Source organism: Eurosta solidaginis, chromosome 3, assembly GCF_040869045.1.
Source record: "Eurosta solidaginis isolate ZX-2024a chromosome 3, ASM4086904v1, whole genome shotgun sequence".
Lineage (NCBI taxonomy): Eukaryota > Metazoa > Arthropoda > Insecta > Diptera > Tephritidae > Eurosta > Eurosta solidaginis.
This window is the reverse complement of record NC_090321.1, coordinates 7,814,123-7,831,429: the sequence shown is the minus strand read 5'-3', so window position 1 is coordinate 7,831,429 and position 17,307 is coordinate 7,814,123. Positions and strand designations below refer to the sequence as shown.

General features: G+C 36.5%; 2 protein-coding genes across 3 annotated transcripts in view; one reads left to right on the top strand and one right to left on the bottom strand.

Moving 5' to 3' along the window:
- LOC137243197 (micronuclear linker histone polyprotein) overlaps window positions 1-17,307 on the top strand; it is a 553,070-nt gene that overhangs the window by 313,663 nt on the left and 222,100 nt on the right. The window lies entirely within an intron of this gene.
- Window positions 2,776-13,084, bottom strand: inaC (inactivation no afterpotential C). Its single transcript, XM_067770575.1, has 13 exons — window positions 12,736-13,084; window positions 12,542-12,573; window positions 9,975-10,169; window positions 9,722-9,850; window positions 6,562-6,718; window positions 5,321-5,438; window positions 5,159-5,269; window positions 4,780-5,085; window positions 4,628-4,719; window positions 4,363-4,564; window positions 3,339-3,527; window positions 3,132-3,272; window positions 2,776-3,072 (listed from the first exon to the last, which is right to left on the bottom strand). Exons 1-13 carry the CDS (start codon window positions 12,966-12,968, stop codon window positions 2,920-2,922), a joined length of 2,058 nt encoding a protein of 685 aa, XP_067626676.1. The 5' UTR covers window positions 12,969-13,084; the 3' UTR covers window positions 2,776-2,919.

The window sequence follows — 17,307 nt, the reverse complement described above, 5'->3', positions numbered from 1 at the left end:
TGCCCAATGCCATTGACAGCGCGAAAAAAGGTTGCTTGTATACTGCTATGTCTGAATTTAAAATCACTTTTCAAATCTTCAAGTAATAAGGCTTTGCAAAAGACAATGAGTGGCACCACCAGAGTAGGAAACGGCGAACCCTTCGAACCCATCAAACCCAAACAAGGCTTCAGACCAGGCGACTCCCCTTAATGCAACTTCTTTAACCAAATTCTGGAAAATACGATTGTAGCAGATGAATATTCTTTTATAGGAACGCACAATTGCTGGCGTTAACGTCCATCCCTTGAAGTTTTCGAGAGCTAATGCCTCCGGCACACATCGAAAAAAATAGTCCAACGAATAAAATCCCAAAGGCCTACATTGTGTTATGTGAATGGACGCACAAGCTCTGTCCAAAAAAATATTTTTGTCGACACCGCAGCTTGGAAGCATATGAAGGGTAGAATTGAATTGGTAGAAGTAAGTGAAAGAAGATTACATCACACCTTATCCTCCCGTTCGGTGTCACATATCGCTAAGCAGGGATAGTTGGCGTGACTTGTTATGAAATGACAAAATTGTCAAGGCAAATACATATCTAAATTTTCCCTGAATATGACCTTTCTATCGCAGCTTACCTTCAATTTCAGCTCTTACTTTAATTTCTTCCAAGTATCCATTTTGTTTGCAAAATTTGTCCATTAAACTCAAAAACATACAAAACGAAATTGAATTCACACACACAAGTAAAGAAATATTATACCTTTTGGCTTTTAACCGCCATTGGCTTTGGTAAAACAAATTTTCGTTTACATTTCTCCCCTAATACGACATCTAAGCATAAAAGCAGGTGGCCAGGTGGGTTATTCAGTCAAGGTGAGCCAAAGCAACCAGTTGCGTGTCACTTTATGTAATATTGTTTGATATTTGTATGGGTTTCGGTTATAAAGCTAGAATGTCAATGTAGCCACAGAAATGTTTAGTGAGCTTTGCAAAGTCAATCAAATAAGCTTCGAGATATTGCATGCATGTTATCAAAAAAAGCTTTCTGCACAGAAAAAGCTGTTAAAAAATACATAAAAAACATTTAAGCTGCTGTAACAGCTGCCAGTAAAAAAGGAGCTTTAAATGGGCTTTGACCAAAGTATTTTATTTCTTGTTGAACCTTAGTACAATCCAAATTCTTGCAAGCTTCTCAGGAAGCTTCTAGGCATTACAATAGTGAAAAGCTTATATATATTGAGTTCTTGATTACCAAAAGTACCGTTAGTTTTAACTTTTGTGTTAAAATTGGTTTAATAAAACTGAGTTGATGGGCATTTTATGTCAGTTACCGGAAGGAACAGCTGACTTGGATTTTATATAAAATTCATATTTAATGACTAGCGTTAGTTCCAACAAGTAAAGGTGTCTAAGTTCGGGTGTAACCGAACTTTATATACTCAGCGTGAGCTTCAATTGTACATTTCATTTCAGATAAATTAAAAATAAAAAAATAAATGTAAGGCGCGATAACCTCCGAAGAGATCTAAGGCCGAGCTTCTCTTCCAATTTGCGTCATGCTCTTGATTTTCCCTACAAATTGACCGGACGGGACCTACATGTTTTATGCCGACTCCGAACGGCATCTGCAAGGCAGATGAGTTTTCACTGAGATCTTTTCATGGCATAAATACACCCGGAGCGCTTGCCAAACACTGCCGAGGGGCGTCCCCGCTTTGAAAAATTTTCTTCTAATTGAAAAACCTTATTTCTAAAATTTTGATGTTGTTTTGCCCGGGGTGCGAACCCAGGGCATACGGTGTGATAGGCGGAGCACGCTACCATTACACCACGGTGGCTAGTCTACGACCCTTTTAAACTTGTTTTTTATCTTAGTTGCCGTGGTATTTAACCGATCCCATCCATTTTTACTAGAAATATTTTCTGCTATAAGGAAAATGTGTGCATACAATTTCATTACGATATGTTAATTTTTCTTCGAGTTATGGATCCCGAAACATAGAAAATTTCTTAGTCATAAAAGGGGCGGTGCCGCGCCCATTTCTTAAAATTTGAAGTTTTTCCTATTTATTCTTATAAATACACTTGGAGAATGAAATACCATTGATATAAGGCTCTTTTTGCAAAGATATAGCTTAATTTATTCGTCCACGACCTTTTTAAAAATCGTTTATATAAAAGTGGGCGTGGTCCTTAACCGATTTCGTAAATTTTTCTTCAAAGCATTCCTTATAGTAAAGGCAACCTCTCGCCAAATTTTGTTACGATAGGTTTCACGATTTTTGATTTATGATTAATAATATTTGTAAAATTGATTTTATCACAAGTGGGCGGTGGCGCGCCCATTTTAAAAAAAATTTTCAAATTTTTATCAAGAGTCTCAATATCAGTTCACGCGTCAAATTTCTACATTCTAGGTGTATTATTTACTAAATAATCACGTTTGTTTGTGTTTTCCAAAATGTTATATACATAAAAAGTGGGCGTGGTTATCATCCGATTTCATTTTTAATACCAATCTATTCTGGGTCAAGATAAGCTCGTGTACCAAAGTTGGTGAAGATATCTCAATACTTACTCAAGTTATCGTGTTAACGGACAGACGGACGGACGGACGGACAGACGGACGGACATGGCTCAATCAAATTTTTTTTCGATACTGATGATTTTGATATAGTCTATATCTATCTCGATTCCTTTATACCTGTACAACCAACCGTTATCCAATCAAAATTAATATACTCTGTGAGCTCTGCTCAATTGAGTATAAAAATAAATCAACAACACAAGTTTTGCAGATGCAGATCAATATTATTAATGTTTTGCTATGCTTAGCTTCAGTTATTTATTTTCACTTTTTCAGTGTTTCAATAATCTTAAATCGCTGTTTATAAGTTCCTTTTATAACTGCTACGCAGGTACTGATTGCAGTATTTAAATAATAGTAATAAATTCCGGATTCATATATGAAAATCCAATAAAGTCATTCTGATCCAAATTCATCATGAATAGCTTATCAGTTGGTGTTAAATCAGTTTTCTCCACTGTGAAATTTTTATCGAAGTTTGCAATGTCTTTGCGATGTTTCTACAAAAAATGGCACGCTTCCAGTACAAAAGCATTTCAAACTCAAGCCAAATACTTACAATCTTAGGAATAATAGGTGGTTCTAATTCTCGCTGCTCCGCCTTTTCCCAATCGATATTTTGGAAGAACGGATGTGAAGTTATCTCAGAGCGAGCATAACGGCCCGCGCCTAAACGGTTATTGGGTTTCTTAGCGAGGAACTGCGGAAAAAAGAAAGAAATCTTAGCCTTACATATTCAAAAGAATTCGCTCCGAGAAAAACCTACACTAGTCAACACATCCATGGACTCCTGCGAGAAATGTTTTGGAAATACAGCCTTCTTCTCTTTAATATTTTTGAAAGTAGTCTCCTCATCATCAGCTTCGAAAGGATTTTGACCAGCTAGCATTTCGAAGACTAGCACACCAAAAGCCCACCAATCAACGGTATGGTTGTAAGGCTCGTAACTTAAAACCTTCAAATAGTATGTTATCAAAGGTATAGTTAAAAAGAATTAATCATTCAACTATGAACCTTATTACGTAAAGTACGACGGGGCGAAAAAAGTCGATTTTTCTCTTGTGAAAGAGAATTCGTATGAAATTAGGGCTAGGAACAGGTGACTTGTCTTTATTATAAGTAGTGACTCACAGTTGGTAGAAGTTGATGTGTTATTTTTTTAGTCCTATTAATATCCCTGATTTCGTCCAAACTAGACATTTTCGCCTTATCACAATTACTCTCTACATCACACTACGTCCCATACCACAATTCTCAATATAATTCTATCTTTATTTGGCATGCGCGGTCTGTCAGTAGTTTTTTACTGTTCCTCTATTCCTAAATTTTCTCTGCGTTGAGGTAATAATGTCTGTAAAAAGACCGACCTCGAGCTTCAAGGAAACCTCAGGATATCCGAAAAATCCAAAATAAAAGTACTCTTTTCATACCCTCCAAAAAGATGGTCAGATAAATCTGAACTGGCTTGCTCATTCTACATCTCAATGGCTTTTCAATATTCCTAATAAACGCTTTGTCGTCATATCGTTTGACCGATCAACCACAGATGAGAAAACTTTCTTCGACGAATTGCAAGAGTTAATATATTTCCAATTAATATATTGCCAGGCAATTTAAGCCCGTTATGTTCTGGAAACTACTAACGATAGCTGGTGATGCACTGAGTTTCCTTCTGCCCGCCGCATGTAGTTCAAAACTAACTAACGCCCAATTCCAAATTCGCTCCGTAGCTTTTTTCATAATAAGGCCCTTAGTAGCTGTATTTTTCTGATACAAAGTTTGTTTCAAACCTCTGGTGCCATATAAACACTAGTGCCGCAAAAAGTCCTCGTCGTATCACGTTCATCAATGCCCTCCTTGCTAAGACCAAAATCAGCTAGCTTCACATGACCATCACCATCCAACAAAATGTTGTCCAATTTCAAATCGCGATAGATGATATGACGTTCGTGTAGGAAAAATAAGGCAATCGCAATCTCGGTGGCATAAAAGCTACAATATCAAAAAATATAATTAAACAAAAGTAAACAGACGAACTCAATTGAACAAACTCACACAGCCACCGATTCCTTAAAACGTCCATAAACTTGCATATGATACATAAGATCACCGCCTTTGCAGTATTCCATGACAAAGAACAAGCGATCCTTAATAAGAAAAATTTTGACATATTTTTTTCCAGCTAAAAACCACTCACACTCACTCACCATAGTCTGAAAGCATGAATGTAGCGACACCAAAAACGGAGGCTTGCCTGATAGCGCCAATATTTGTTTCTCAGTCATGGGCAATTCCATGTCATCGGTTTGTATAATCACATCTTTGCGTAGTACTTTTACAGCATATAGCTCATCCGTACCACGACGTTCAGCTAGAAGTACTTTACCGAATGAGCCCTTTCCGAGCACTTTAATGAAGTTGAAATCAGCCGCACGTATCATGTCACGTTTGCTCATATTATGTGGCATATCTTTGTTGTCCATGCGTCGTTTATTGTCGGACTTTTTGTCGGTCTGATCGAAAAAAGTTAAAATAAAATGTTTACTTGGACAATTTTGTATTAGCTATATGTGTCGGGTTACTTACGCGCACTTCATCACGCAAGCGTGCAATGTCGTTGATCGGATCGGAGCATGGTATATTGTAGCATTCACCCTCAACTTGTGACAAAAATTTGTACCAACCATCAATGGGTTCCTGAAGGAAGCATTAATCGGAGCGTTCAGTTTGTAATTTATATCATCTTACCTTTTGTATCTCGTCCAAACTGAATGAAAACGAGCCCATGAAATCATTACGAGAAGTACGATCCCAATCCCAAACCTCGACCAGTAAACGCTTATCACGATCTTGTGGTGTAATGTCACTCAATAAAAAAAAAAAAAAATCAATTACATCTTTGACAAAAAAGTCACTTTCAGCCCTTTGAAATTGAACTGAAGTCAGTAAAGGAAAAATGTATAGTCTTCAAACCCTGTGCCCAGCTACTCGTGAGAGCAGCCAAGTTTCCGTAAAAAGAATCATATGAGAGTAAATCTTAAGGCCTGATAACAAGATCTGAGAAACGAGGGAGATACGATAGCATATGGGATAGGAAGCTTGCAATATGTAAGATGTTAAGCAAGAATTACAAAACATTCGAGTTCCCGGAACGTGGCATGAGATGACAACCCAATGTATGAGAAACCATATTTTAGGTACCATGGATGTGGTTTATATCATACAAGAAAGAAAAATAAAGACGTAACGTATGACTTATATGACAAACAGCCAAGTACAAAGTACAAGGTATCATATATGCCAAATCATTGGAAAAGAAATGGGTATTGTTGCCACCGCCCGTGATCCGCCTATCACACCGACGGTCCTGAGTTCAACTCTCGGGCAGACAAAAATCGAAAAATTAGAAAAAAATTTTTTCAATTAGAAAACATTTTCTAATCGGTGTCGCCCCTCGGTAGTGATTTGGCAAACACTTGGAGTATAATAATCTACCTTGTCGGAAAATTAGCTAAACAAAATGACACCGAGCGTGTATCAGCCATAAAAAGCCATTCGGTGTCGACTGTTCTATGCCAATAGAGGCCAATTTGTAGGGAAAATTAAAAGGAACATTACGAAATTTCGAAGAGAAGCTGGACCTTAAATTCCTCGGAGTCAAATCGGGGCAAGTATTAATTTATTTTTATTGGAAAAGCGATTAGAGACACAATTGGGTATTCGAGTGGATGACTGAGTGGGAGCAGCAGTGTGAACTTGGATAGAGTATTCGTGTGAGCGGGAGTAGGAGTAGGAGTGGGAGTGGAAGACGGAGTGGGAAAGGGAGTGGGAGTGAGAAAGGCCGTGGGAGTTGCAATGGCAGTGGCTGTGAGAGTAGCAGTAATGGATGAACTGAAAAGAGAAGTGGAAGACAAAATAGAAAAGCAAGGGAGAGAGAGAGTGAAAAGGGAAAAGAGGGAGATTTATAAAAGAAAATTCTTTATACTCACAACGTAAATTTCTCATTATAAACTGGACTCAAGCACTTCTGTATGGTCTTTGTCTTCTTCTTGGTCTTACCGCTACGATCGGGATGTAAGGCGATAGCAATATAAGGATCGCTCAAACCATTCGTATCCATGGGTATCAAATTAGTAGCCTCTTTGACTGCACGCAAAAAAAATAAAACTCGCAAAAACAACAAATAACAAGTAAAGGTGCTTAAGTTCGGGTGTAACCGAACATTATATACTCAGCGTGAGCTTCAATTGTACATTTCATTTCAGATAAATTGCTTTTCTGCATAACACGTGGCACCGCCCGTTTAAAACAAAATGTCTCGCCATTTCCTCTTACAATAAAACTTGATAAGTGAAATATTATTGTTTCAAAACTGTTTTTTGCTAGGTTAAAGCTTATTATTCTAGTCTACGACCCTTTTAAACCCGTTTTGTATCTAAGTTGCCGTGGTCTGTAACCGATCCCGTCCATTTTTACTAGAAATATTTTCTGCTATAAGGAAAATGTGTGTATACAATTTCATTACGATATGTTAATTTTTCTTCGAGTTATGGCTCCCGAAACATAGAAAATTGCTTAGTCATAAAAGAGGCGACGCCGCGCCCATTTTTTAAATTTTGAAGTTTTTCCAATTTATTGTTATAAATCCTCTTAGGAAATGAAATACCATTGATTTAAAGCTCTTTTTTGCAAAGATATAGCTTATTTTGTTCGTCCACGACCCTCTTAAAAATCTTTTATATAAAAGTGGGCGTGGTCCTTAACTGATTTCCTAAATTTTTCTTCAAAGCATTCCCTATAGTAAAGGCAACCTCTCTGCCGAATTTTGTTATGATAGGTTTAACGCTTTTTGATTTTTTTTTTTCTTCTAGACGAATTCCCTTCAGATCGTTAATACCGGGTAATATTTTTATAGTTGTTAAATATTATAAAATTTGTTTTCGAGATATTCATTTTCAGCAAATTACGTTCAAACCATTTCGAAAGTTTCTTTATATCCGTTTGGATATTGACTAATAGTTCGTCTAGAGTATCAGTAGCATATAAGAATGTCCCGTCATCGGCATAAAATTGCGGTTTTCCATTTAACTCGAGTTTAAATATATTGTTGATGTATATTACAAATAGAGTTGCAGCTAATTTTGATCCTTGTGGAACACCAGTTTTAATAGTTTTAGTTAGACATTTTCTATCTTTTATTTGGACAAATTGCTTTCTATCAATTAAAAAACTTTCGCAGAGTTTAATAGCAGTGCAATTAACTCCCAACTCTCTAAGCTTTTGTATCATGATGCAAATATTTACTGAGTCAAACGCTTTGCTAAGATCAATCGCCAGCATAGCAACGTATTTTTTTCTACCTAAATTTTCATATAGAAATTCTGTACAAGTTATGCATGCGGACAAAGTACTTGAGTTTTCTGTAAACCCAAACTGATTGTCGCTAATTATGTCATTAATTTTAATGAATTCTTTCAATCTGTTTAATAAAATACTTTCAAATACTTTGTCAATTGTACTTAATTTCGTTATAGGTCTATAATTTGAACAGACTTTCTTTCTTCCACTTTTGTGAATTGGAACTACTGATCCATTTTTTAACTTCTCTGGATATTGACCACTTATAAAATAAATAAATAAATAAATATAAGGCGCGATAACCTCCGAAGAGATCTAAGGCCGAGCTTCTCTTCCAATTTGCGTCGTGCTCCTCTTGATTTTCCCTACAAATTGGCCGGACGGGACCTACATGTTTTATGCCGACTCCGAACGGCATCTGGAGGGCAGATGAGTTTTCACTGAGAGCTTTTCATGGCAGAAATACACCCGGAGCGCTTGCCAAACACTGCCGAGGGGCGACCCCGCTTAGAAAAATTTTCTTCTAATTGAAAAACCTTATTTCTAAAATTTTGATGTTGCTTTGCCCGGGGTGCGAACCCAGGGCATACGGTGTGGTAGGCGGAGCACGCTACCATCACACCACGGTGGCCGCCACTTGTAAAATATTCATTAATAAATTTCGCTAATGGACCAGACAGTTCGTCTTTATATTTCTGTACCAGTCGCGCAGAGATTCCGTCAGGTCCGTTGGCCGACTTTGGGTTAAGGCTACCAATTGCTAAACGTACTTCTTCGGTATGACACTGAGATAATATAAAGGGGTGTATTATTCCATTTATCGGTTCAAGAGAGTACCCAAAACTGTCTGGCGTATTTACAATGTTTAGAAAGTAATTAATAAAAGCATCAGCTATCTCTGAAAGGTCTGTAATAATGGTTTCATTATATTCTATCTGCGTGATATCTGAGGATGAGGTATTATTTTGTCCATAAACAAGCTGATTTAAGATCTTCCACGTTTTAGACTAGATACAATATTTTCTTCTATCTGCCTTCCATGGAGCTCTTTTCGTGCATTGTTCATTTTGTTGCGCGTTTGGCTCTTGAAAATCCTATATTGGTTTTCGAAATACAAGTTATTGATGTATTTCCTCTCTAATTTGTAAAATTTTTTTCTCTCTTTGATTAGAGATAATATTTCGTTATTCATCCACGGCTTCTTAACAACTTTATTTATTTTTTTAATATTTTTTGTGCATTTTTCAATACTACTGCATAGCTGTTTATGAAATCCCGAAAAGGTTGATTGGGTTATTATATTATTTATATGTTTGTTTTGTTCAAAGAGGTAGTAGTCAAAAATTTTTATTTCGGTTTCCTGATTTTCAATGTTTTTTATATTGTTATTTACAGTCAAAGCTAGGAGTCTATGATCAGATATCACATTATCATCTAACGACAAAGTATATCTGTAATCAGCTAAATCAGTTAGAGCATGATCAATGATGTTTTGATTGATAATATTAGTAAAATTGATTTTATCACAAGTGGGCGGTGCCACGCCTATTTTAAAAATTTGTTTCAAACTTCTATCAATAGCTTCAATGTCAGTCCATACGTCAAATTTCAGTATTCTAGGTGTATTATTTACTAAATAATCAGGTTTTTTTGTGTTTTATAAAATGTTATATATATATATAAAAAGTGCGCGTGGTTATCATCCGATTTCGCTCATTTTCAGTACCAATCTATTCTGGCTCCGTGCAAAGCACGCTGAGTATAATAACTCACACCAATGTGATAACTTACTCTCCACAGTCAAGCTATTGCCCTTGATTTCAGCATACAGCAAACATTTGCCACGCAGTTCGTTAATATCCGCACCGCAAAGTGGTGGCACCTTCTCCTTACAAGTATGATGCACATTCAAATTGCAATCTGAGAGGATTAGAGGAGAAGAAATATTTATATCAAAGACAGATAAAGAAAAAATAAAAGTAATGAAATTTTTAAGACAAGCCAAGCATACTTTTATTTATTTGAGGTCCTTGGCAATACTTACTATCACATTTGACGCCTTGATGTGCAACACCATGCAACAGCATGCCACAGTCATCACAAAATGTTGGTGTTGTATATGTGGTTGATATCCAGCTATGTTTGACTTTCGAGCAATCCGCATCAATGTCCGACTCCTTTCCAGGACATTTGAAAACCACAAAGTTGACACATTTTTGATGGATATTGAAGCGACAATCTAATAAAGAAAAAAGAATAAAAGGGGTAGATATTACTTTAAGGTATATAGCACATGTAAAGACCTCAAGTTCGAATGGATGTTGGAAATAAATGCCAAGATGGGGGTTGTTTTTACAATTAACGCATAGAAGAAGCCGACACGCTTTTTTAAAAGTTCGTATCTCATTATTTTGAATTTAAAGAAATAATGCATGATATCCTAAGTTCTCTCATTAGTTATTGCTGCGAGGGATATATTTAAAATTCGCCAAATAATTGCGGTTATAATGACCTTTGCGGTAATTTTGAGGAAAAACAAAATCATACTATAAATCTGAGTGAAACAAACAACAGAAGTTTTCATTACGATGCACTTCTCAAAAGGGTTCGTTTTCTCTTCACTCTGGCTCCTCCTTCTAAAGATTTTAGATCTGACTCGTAAATATACTGACTGCTAAGTGATTTCATTAGCCGATAACATAGCTCCTACGGTAACGGATCAGTATCAATTAAGCCAACCAATCCCGTCGGTAACAAGATGATGCTCTTCCATGTAAAACGCAATAGCCTCTGAAGAGATTTTAGGCCATTCCATATGTATTAAAAAATGATAATTCTCATGTACCCTGCTATTGATCGAGCTCATCTTTTTTGTAGGAGCTGCGTTTGATGAACAGCTGTGAAAAAGAGCTCGTGCTGACCTTACTATATTTTCCCTCTCATATACTCCGTTATACCCAAGCCACTAGTTCAGCTGATGGACAGAAAGCAACTCTAGATTGCATGGACACAACTTTGGAAAACTGTATAGCATAAATAATGTATGTATCGGAAAACTGTCACCAGCTTAATTATAAAACATCGTTCTGAAATTTTCCTAGAAAAAGGTAGGGTTTCAGATTTCACTGATTTTTCACCGATGACTCAATGGAAGATATTAATCTTCCTTCCTAACACTACTATTAGGCTAAGAAGTCATTGGAATATTGTCAACGCCGCAATAGTCATCGGAATTATTGATATACCAAAATGTCAGCTACTCTATCAGGCAAGCTACGTCCTCTAGGCGATTCAGACAAGCGCTGAATGAAAAATATGAACTACGTAAGTACAGCAGAAACTGTGTGGATTGGCAGACATGGAAGAATTTTTTGCTGTTCTTTTTTTGTTTTTTGCCGAATACTTAGCCAGGAGGACAGCGCATCTCTAAGAGATCGGCCAGCTGATATAATGTTTAAACCTTTGAAGTTTTTTAAACCTTAAATCAGTGGCTTGGTTCTTCGCTAAGCAGGCATATGCCAGATAGGGACAATAAACCACTCCCTAAAAAATGTCTGGGCGGCTTTTGACCACATTAATTATAGCAAAACTATGTTCCCGAACATAGTAGGCGGGAGTAGTAATGGGATACATAGGGAATTTACCGGGCTTCACAGAAATAAACTGTGACTAAGTGGAAAAAAAGAAACACTTTTATGTTTTACATTGCCCCACCGTTAACCAACGCTCCCTAAATTGGCTCTCAGACCTGGACTTCACGAAAGTTGGATAGGTATAACACTATGCCAAACAAACAGAGTAATTAAGTTTCATGCTAGTATGAAGGGAGATGGAAGAATCAGTGCCCTTCGTGCTTTAAAATTGGCCAAAAAGCCTCGTTCTGCCTCTATGGTCTGAGCTGAGTACAGCCATTCTACCCTATCTAGCCTAAGCTCACAGGTTATTGACAATGGTATTTTATTATGTTGAGTGGGAAATTATTCGCAAACAAAGATGCAGTGTAATATAAACCAAGAAACGAGGTAGTCGAAAGCAGGCCTTCTGTTCAGTTGATTACATCTTGTTAGATTTGCGAGGAGGTATATAGCGATGGTGTGCAAATCTACGACCACACGAAACCCATGTCTAAATTATAAATGTTTATTTCAGCACAAATTATATATTAAAAAAATGTTCTATAAAAACGTCTCGGCCAATTTTGGGCCCCAAATTTACTTCAATAGCTCCTCTTTTGCACTGGAACGGATGGCTTACATATTTTTGCTTCAACATAAACCTCAGTACGTCGTTCTCCCCCAGCGGAATTTAAGCTAATTGGAGTAGTAGTCGTCTTCACTGATGAATCTAGGTAGGGAAGATAAATTTTAGAATTTTCTCTAGGGTCTTGATATACCTTCATCTAATCAAGTTTTTGCAACATTTCATTGGAGGGCACTATTCTGTAATACAATCTCTCATCGATGTGAAATTAAAAAAACACAGCCTTAACTTTTTATAGTATCACTTATTCTGCAAACAGGAAGAGAGGCAAATGATAGAACAGAGCCAGCCTAAGTGACACAAACCACATTCGAAATTTGATGAATTTGACTTACGACCAGCTGAAATTACCTTCACATTGATAGCCTTGCTTGCCAAAGCCCCTGTAAAGAAAAAATAGAAATAAGTAAAACAATATAGGTCCTTTCTAAAAATAAAACAAAAACGCAAATTAACGTTTAATTCAATTAGCACATAGCACTAATTGCATTGACTCAAAACTTGAACGCCTTAAAATATGCTTCACATTTTACGCTTTCACCTACCATATAAAATCCTTACAATGTCCACAATATGTCGGCTGTTTGAAGAAGCGCACAGCAAATTTATGTCCATTTATAATCAAAAGTCCTTTACGTTTCATTGCTCCTTTACGCAAACGATTCTTCATAAAATTCATTACGTTTGCTTCACCAGCAATTTCAGCAATATTTACTGATGGTTCTGCTGCCGCTGCTCCTGCGGTAGCGGCAGCGGCAGCTGGTGGTGCGGCTGCCATATTGATTGGCTAAGGTCTTTGAGGTCCTTTCACTTGCTATGATGCTTGGTGTGCTAAGGTGCACTAATGCACTTAAGTTCACTGGATTTAGCTTTTGTAAAACTTTTCACGTCAAGTCACCGATGGCAACTGAATTTTGTGTTGTTCGAAAACTCGTGAATAAGTATTTGCCCTCTGTATCGAAGAAGCCTTAGAAATGTACATTTTACGCGCATTTTTGTCTTTTGTATAAGTTTAAGGTAATTAGTTGTTATTGCATTTCGTTGCACAATCAATATTGTTTTTCCTAGGTTTAAGTCTGGTTATTGACATCGTAATGCTTTCTCTATATGTGGCGGAGAAAGTGAAACGTACATATGTATAAAAATTAAGGTCACTAGTTGGTATTATTACACTCAGATGGAGACGATTTTGGTCCCAAAAACACTTGCTGAGTAATGTCAGAATACAACCCCTTAGTGTGAAACTCTTTAGTCTTATCCAACCGAGGATACGATTTTCCACTATTTAGAAGGTGGTCTTCCCTTTCCACTGTCACTCTGCTTCCCATCCTCGCCTACTTATTCTTCCACTTCCTCTTCTTATTCCTATCTGTCCATTTAACACAATTCCTTTCTCATTCTATTCCTCCCTCTAATTCCCAAACCCATTCCAGCTCCCACTCCTGCTTCCACTCCCATCCTCACTCAAACTACCACTTCCAATATCACTCCAATACCCACTTCAACACTAAATCCTACTCCCACCTTTACTTCTATTTCCACGTCACTCCCATTCCTACTCTCGTTCTTACTCTTGCTCCCACTCCTTCTCTTATTTCAACTCCTTCTCATTCTTTATTTCACCCTACCTTTTTCAGATCAATTTCCTGTTGGAATCTCTATAAGTAATATTGGATCCATGCATCAAATATTCGCGAAGATAAAGCGAATTTAAGTTCGTCCGTTCACTTCTCTTCCCACCGTCCACTTATATTGAGCGCATCATCTTAATTATCAATAGTTTGACCCAAACAGACTAAGATTTTTGACAAAATAAAATTTATATTGCCTAAGACGTGCCCACGTCAACTTTTCCATAATTGTAAAAAATAGCGGGCGGCAACGAGAAGCTACTGTGGAAATTTCGCCAAGCTCGGTTGAGTACCTTGAACGCCCACACACACACACATCCGTTTTTATTTATAAGATGAAAAGCTCCCTGAGAAAGTTGCAAAATAGCTCCGAAAAGCATATGCGGAAGATGCAAGAATGTTGTTTGTTTCTTTTTTACTAATCGGTCTGAATAGTAAAAAAAGGCACAAAGAATATACTTCCTCCTCGAAAAGAGTCCAAAGATGGAAGCTTTGCACAGAAGTTCAGTATTTCAAATTCAAAACAGTGGCTTAAAAGCCTGGGCCTTGGTTATGGTGACATCTCCAGATAAGTTATTTAAAGATATCATTCATTGATTTAATTTTTTAAAGACCACTCTAATATTCTGCTGAGTTCAGAGGCCCTTTTACTGCCAGTTCATGAACGCTATATCTCATAATTTGTTTAAAAAATGCCGTATCAAAATTCGAAAGGTATTCAATTCTATTTAGAAAGGGCGTGAAAGGGTAGCTCTGAAACAATTTTGACTCAGGGATTCCTGAATTGCATTCTGATAAAAAGAGTTCAAAAACTTATAAGAAAGAGTGTTTCCGAAACTGAAGAGGAGACTTGATGATATTCCACGCACGTTTACGTTCAAGCTTTTGAAAAATTAATACCTACGGTTATTTGACTTATTGCATCCCCTTTTAAATGAATATGAAATTCAGTCAAACAATTAAGTTGAAGTATGAACTGAAAGTCTGGAAGTGGAGCAGCAGTAAAACAAATGACAAGAGCAAATCAGAATAACAAACATAAAACCCAACCAATACGCGCACATTTATAGCAAAAACACCCCCACGCGCAAATCATTTATGCATGTACTAAATAATAGGAAATAGGGGGGAACAAACTTAACTGTATATAAAGCTGTTTATATATTTAAACAATGTATTTGCTACATACAAAGTTGCCGAAGAAAATTTGATAGCATTTTGTCCTCAAAAACCAAAATAACATAAAACTTCTAAAAATAGCTACAAAGCATTGGATTGCAAAAATAAAGAAAATAAAGGGAAATCTTTCAGTTAGTTATAGAAATTACACGAACAATGAAAACAACAAAAATTTAATACGAAATAGCACAACAACCCTTTCGAGGACGCGAAGAACACAAAAATATAGAAAGAAAAAAGCGATGCTTTCTATGACGTCCCCAAAGTATCGAATGACGTGCCAACGCAACGGTGCTCAACGAGCAAAAGCGAGGAATGTCGTTACAAAGGAAGGCAAAATGCAATTGCACGTAGACAAAGAGGTAAGAAGCATGGAACTATTTATGTGGCAGCATGTCGGACCCTACAAGCAAACGACATACTCACAAAACAAAAAAGTAAAACAATATGCTTTCGAAAGCTATCTCTCGGCTACATTGAATTGGCGCGTAAAACCATGTAAATACAACGTTGAAATTTTATCAAAAAGAGGACTGCTAATGGCCACGATGGAACAAGTATCAGCTTTCGCATACGTTCCCGCACTAAGGTGAGCAGAAACGCGTGCATATTAGGGTGGTCCTTATAAATGAAATTACGGGTTTTTTTTCAGTCTGGCCACTTCAATAGGAAAAAGAACAAAAACATCAACCATTAATTACCGATTGGAGACAGTCAAGTGGTAAAGTAAAGAGCCCAAAATTAAGATTACCATAGAAAAACTTTACCTTGAGTCCTGCGCGACACCTTTTACTCGTCTTCAGTACCAACATTTTTCTGTAACATTTCTGTCCTTAATTGCTGGCAGCCGCCATGGTGTAGTGTAAAGCGTGCTCCACCTTCCACGCCGAAAGTCCTGGGTTTAATTCCGGACAAAGCAACATCAAAAACTTAGAAATGCCTTCAAATATATTTCTGTCATATAAAGCTTCGCAAGGTCAAAGTTTTCTGCCTTGCAAAAGCTGGCATGGAACATGTAGGTCCCATCCCGCCAATTTGTAGGAAAACTTAAAATAAGCGTGATGCAAATTGGAAGAGAAGCTCGCCCTTAAATGTCTTCGGAGATTATCGCACTTTGCATACATTTTTTTCTGGCTGTGGTATTGCGTTTGAAGGAGTGATACTGAAAAAAAAACACGATTTATTTATAAGGAGCACCCTCGTAAGCAAATATGTGTTTTTGACAAAGGCTCTGAAAAACTGTTTATTGGTAGTCATTTGTTTTAATTCATAATTTCTTCTATTATTAATGTGTTTTATCCAGTTTGATTTATTCTACGCGATTTTCTACGGTTTCATCGAATCAAATTATTTTGGGGGTTTTTTTTTATCAATTCTTGCCAGTATTCGGTTATAGCTTTAGTCCCTTTTACTATTTTGTGCTGTTCTGAATCAAATTTATAAATTAAATTTCATAAAATGTCTTTTATTATTTTAAAAGAGAGGCACTTGTAGAGACATAATTAGATTTCTTCAATATTTAAATCTATATTAAATTTTTGTTACTTTACATCGAATTTTATGGTGGTTTTTCAACGCAATTTTTCCTTCTCCCTTATTTTCTTCGATTTATATTTTTTTATAGATTTACATCTTATATTCTTATGTTCAAATCAGTTTGTGTCGACCTAGATCGAACTTCACTGAATTTCACCACAAAGCCAAAAAACAACCCTGAACAAATTTAGCTTCAACTCTTTGAACTTACAAAATATTATTAAAACATTAAAACACATTTTCACAAATTTTTATTTAAAAAAAAATATTTCGCTTATATATATTGATCATTAATAGTGTATATCGATACATTCGCACCCAATCTATTTTTAGGAAAGTTTGTTCTTTTCATTTGGTTTGATCGTTTTTTGTGCGTCTAAGCAGATTTTAATCGATAGCTTGTATCTCTTCATTTTAAAATATATCTCTATTTGTTCCATCCCTCTTTGCATTCGACGTATTTTGCTTACTTTGCAATGCTCCTAACCTGGCTCGGAAGAGTCCTCAGCAAGTTTCTATCCCATTACGGCATTGCTCTGTATTTTCTAGATTTTGATTTGACTAATACCGGTTTAGTTTTTGAAGTACTGAACATTTTTATAATGAGCAAATTCTGATCTTGGAAGGTTTTTAATTGACTGTTTGTGTGTCAATATATGTAGCTTACTATTCCCTGGTGTTAACTTATACATTCATGCCACACTTCAATTTAGAAAAGGTTAACTACTTTTTTTAATACAACTCTGTCGTCTTCAAAAATATAATTCTATA

Excerpts from the sequence above, each read along its gene's own strand:
- inaC (XM_067770575.1), bottom strand. The coding sequence starts at position 12,968 with ATGGCAGCCGCACCACCAGCTGCCGCTGCCGCTACCGCAGGAGCAGCG. Across the intron at positions 9,851-9,974 it reads TCAAGGCGTCAAATGTGATA|ATTGCAATTTGAATGTGCAT; the intron begins GTAAGTATTGCC and ends TAATCCTCTCAG. Across the intron at positions 5,439-6,561 it reads TATAATGAGAAATTTACGTT|TGACATTACACCACAAGATC; the intron begins GTGAGTATAAAG and ends TTTTTTATTGAG.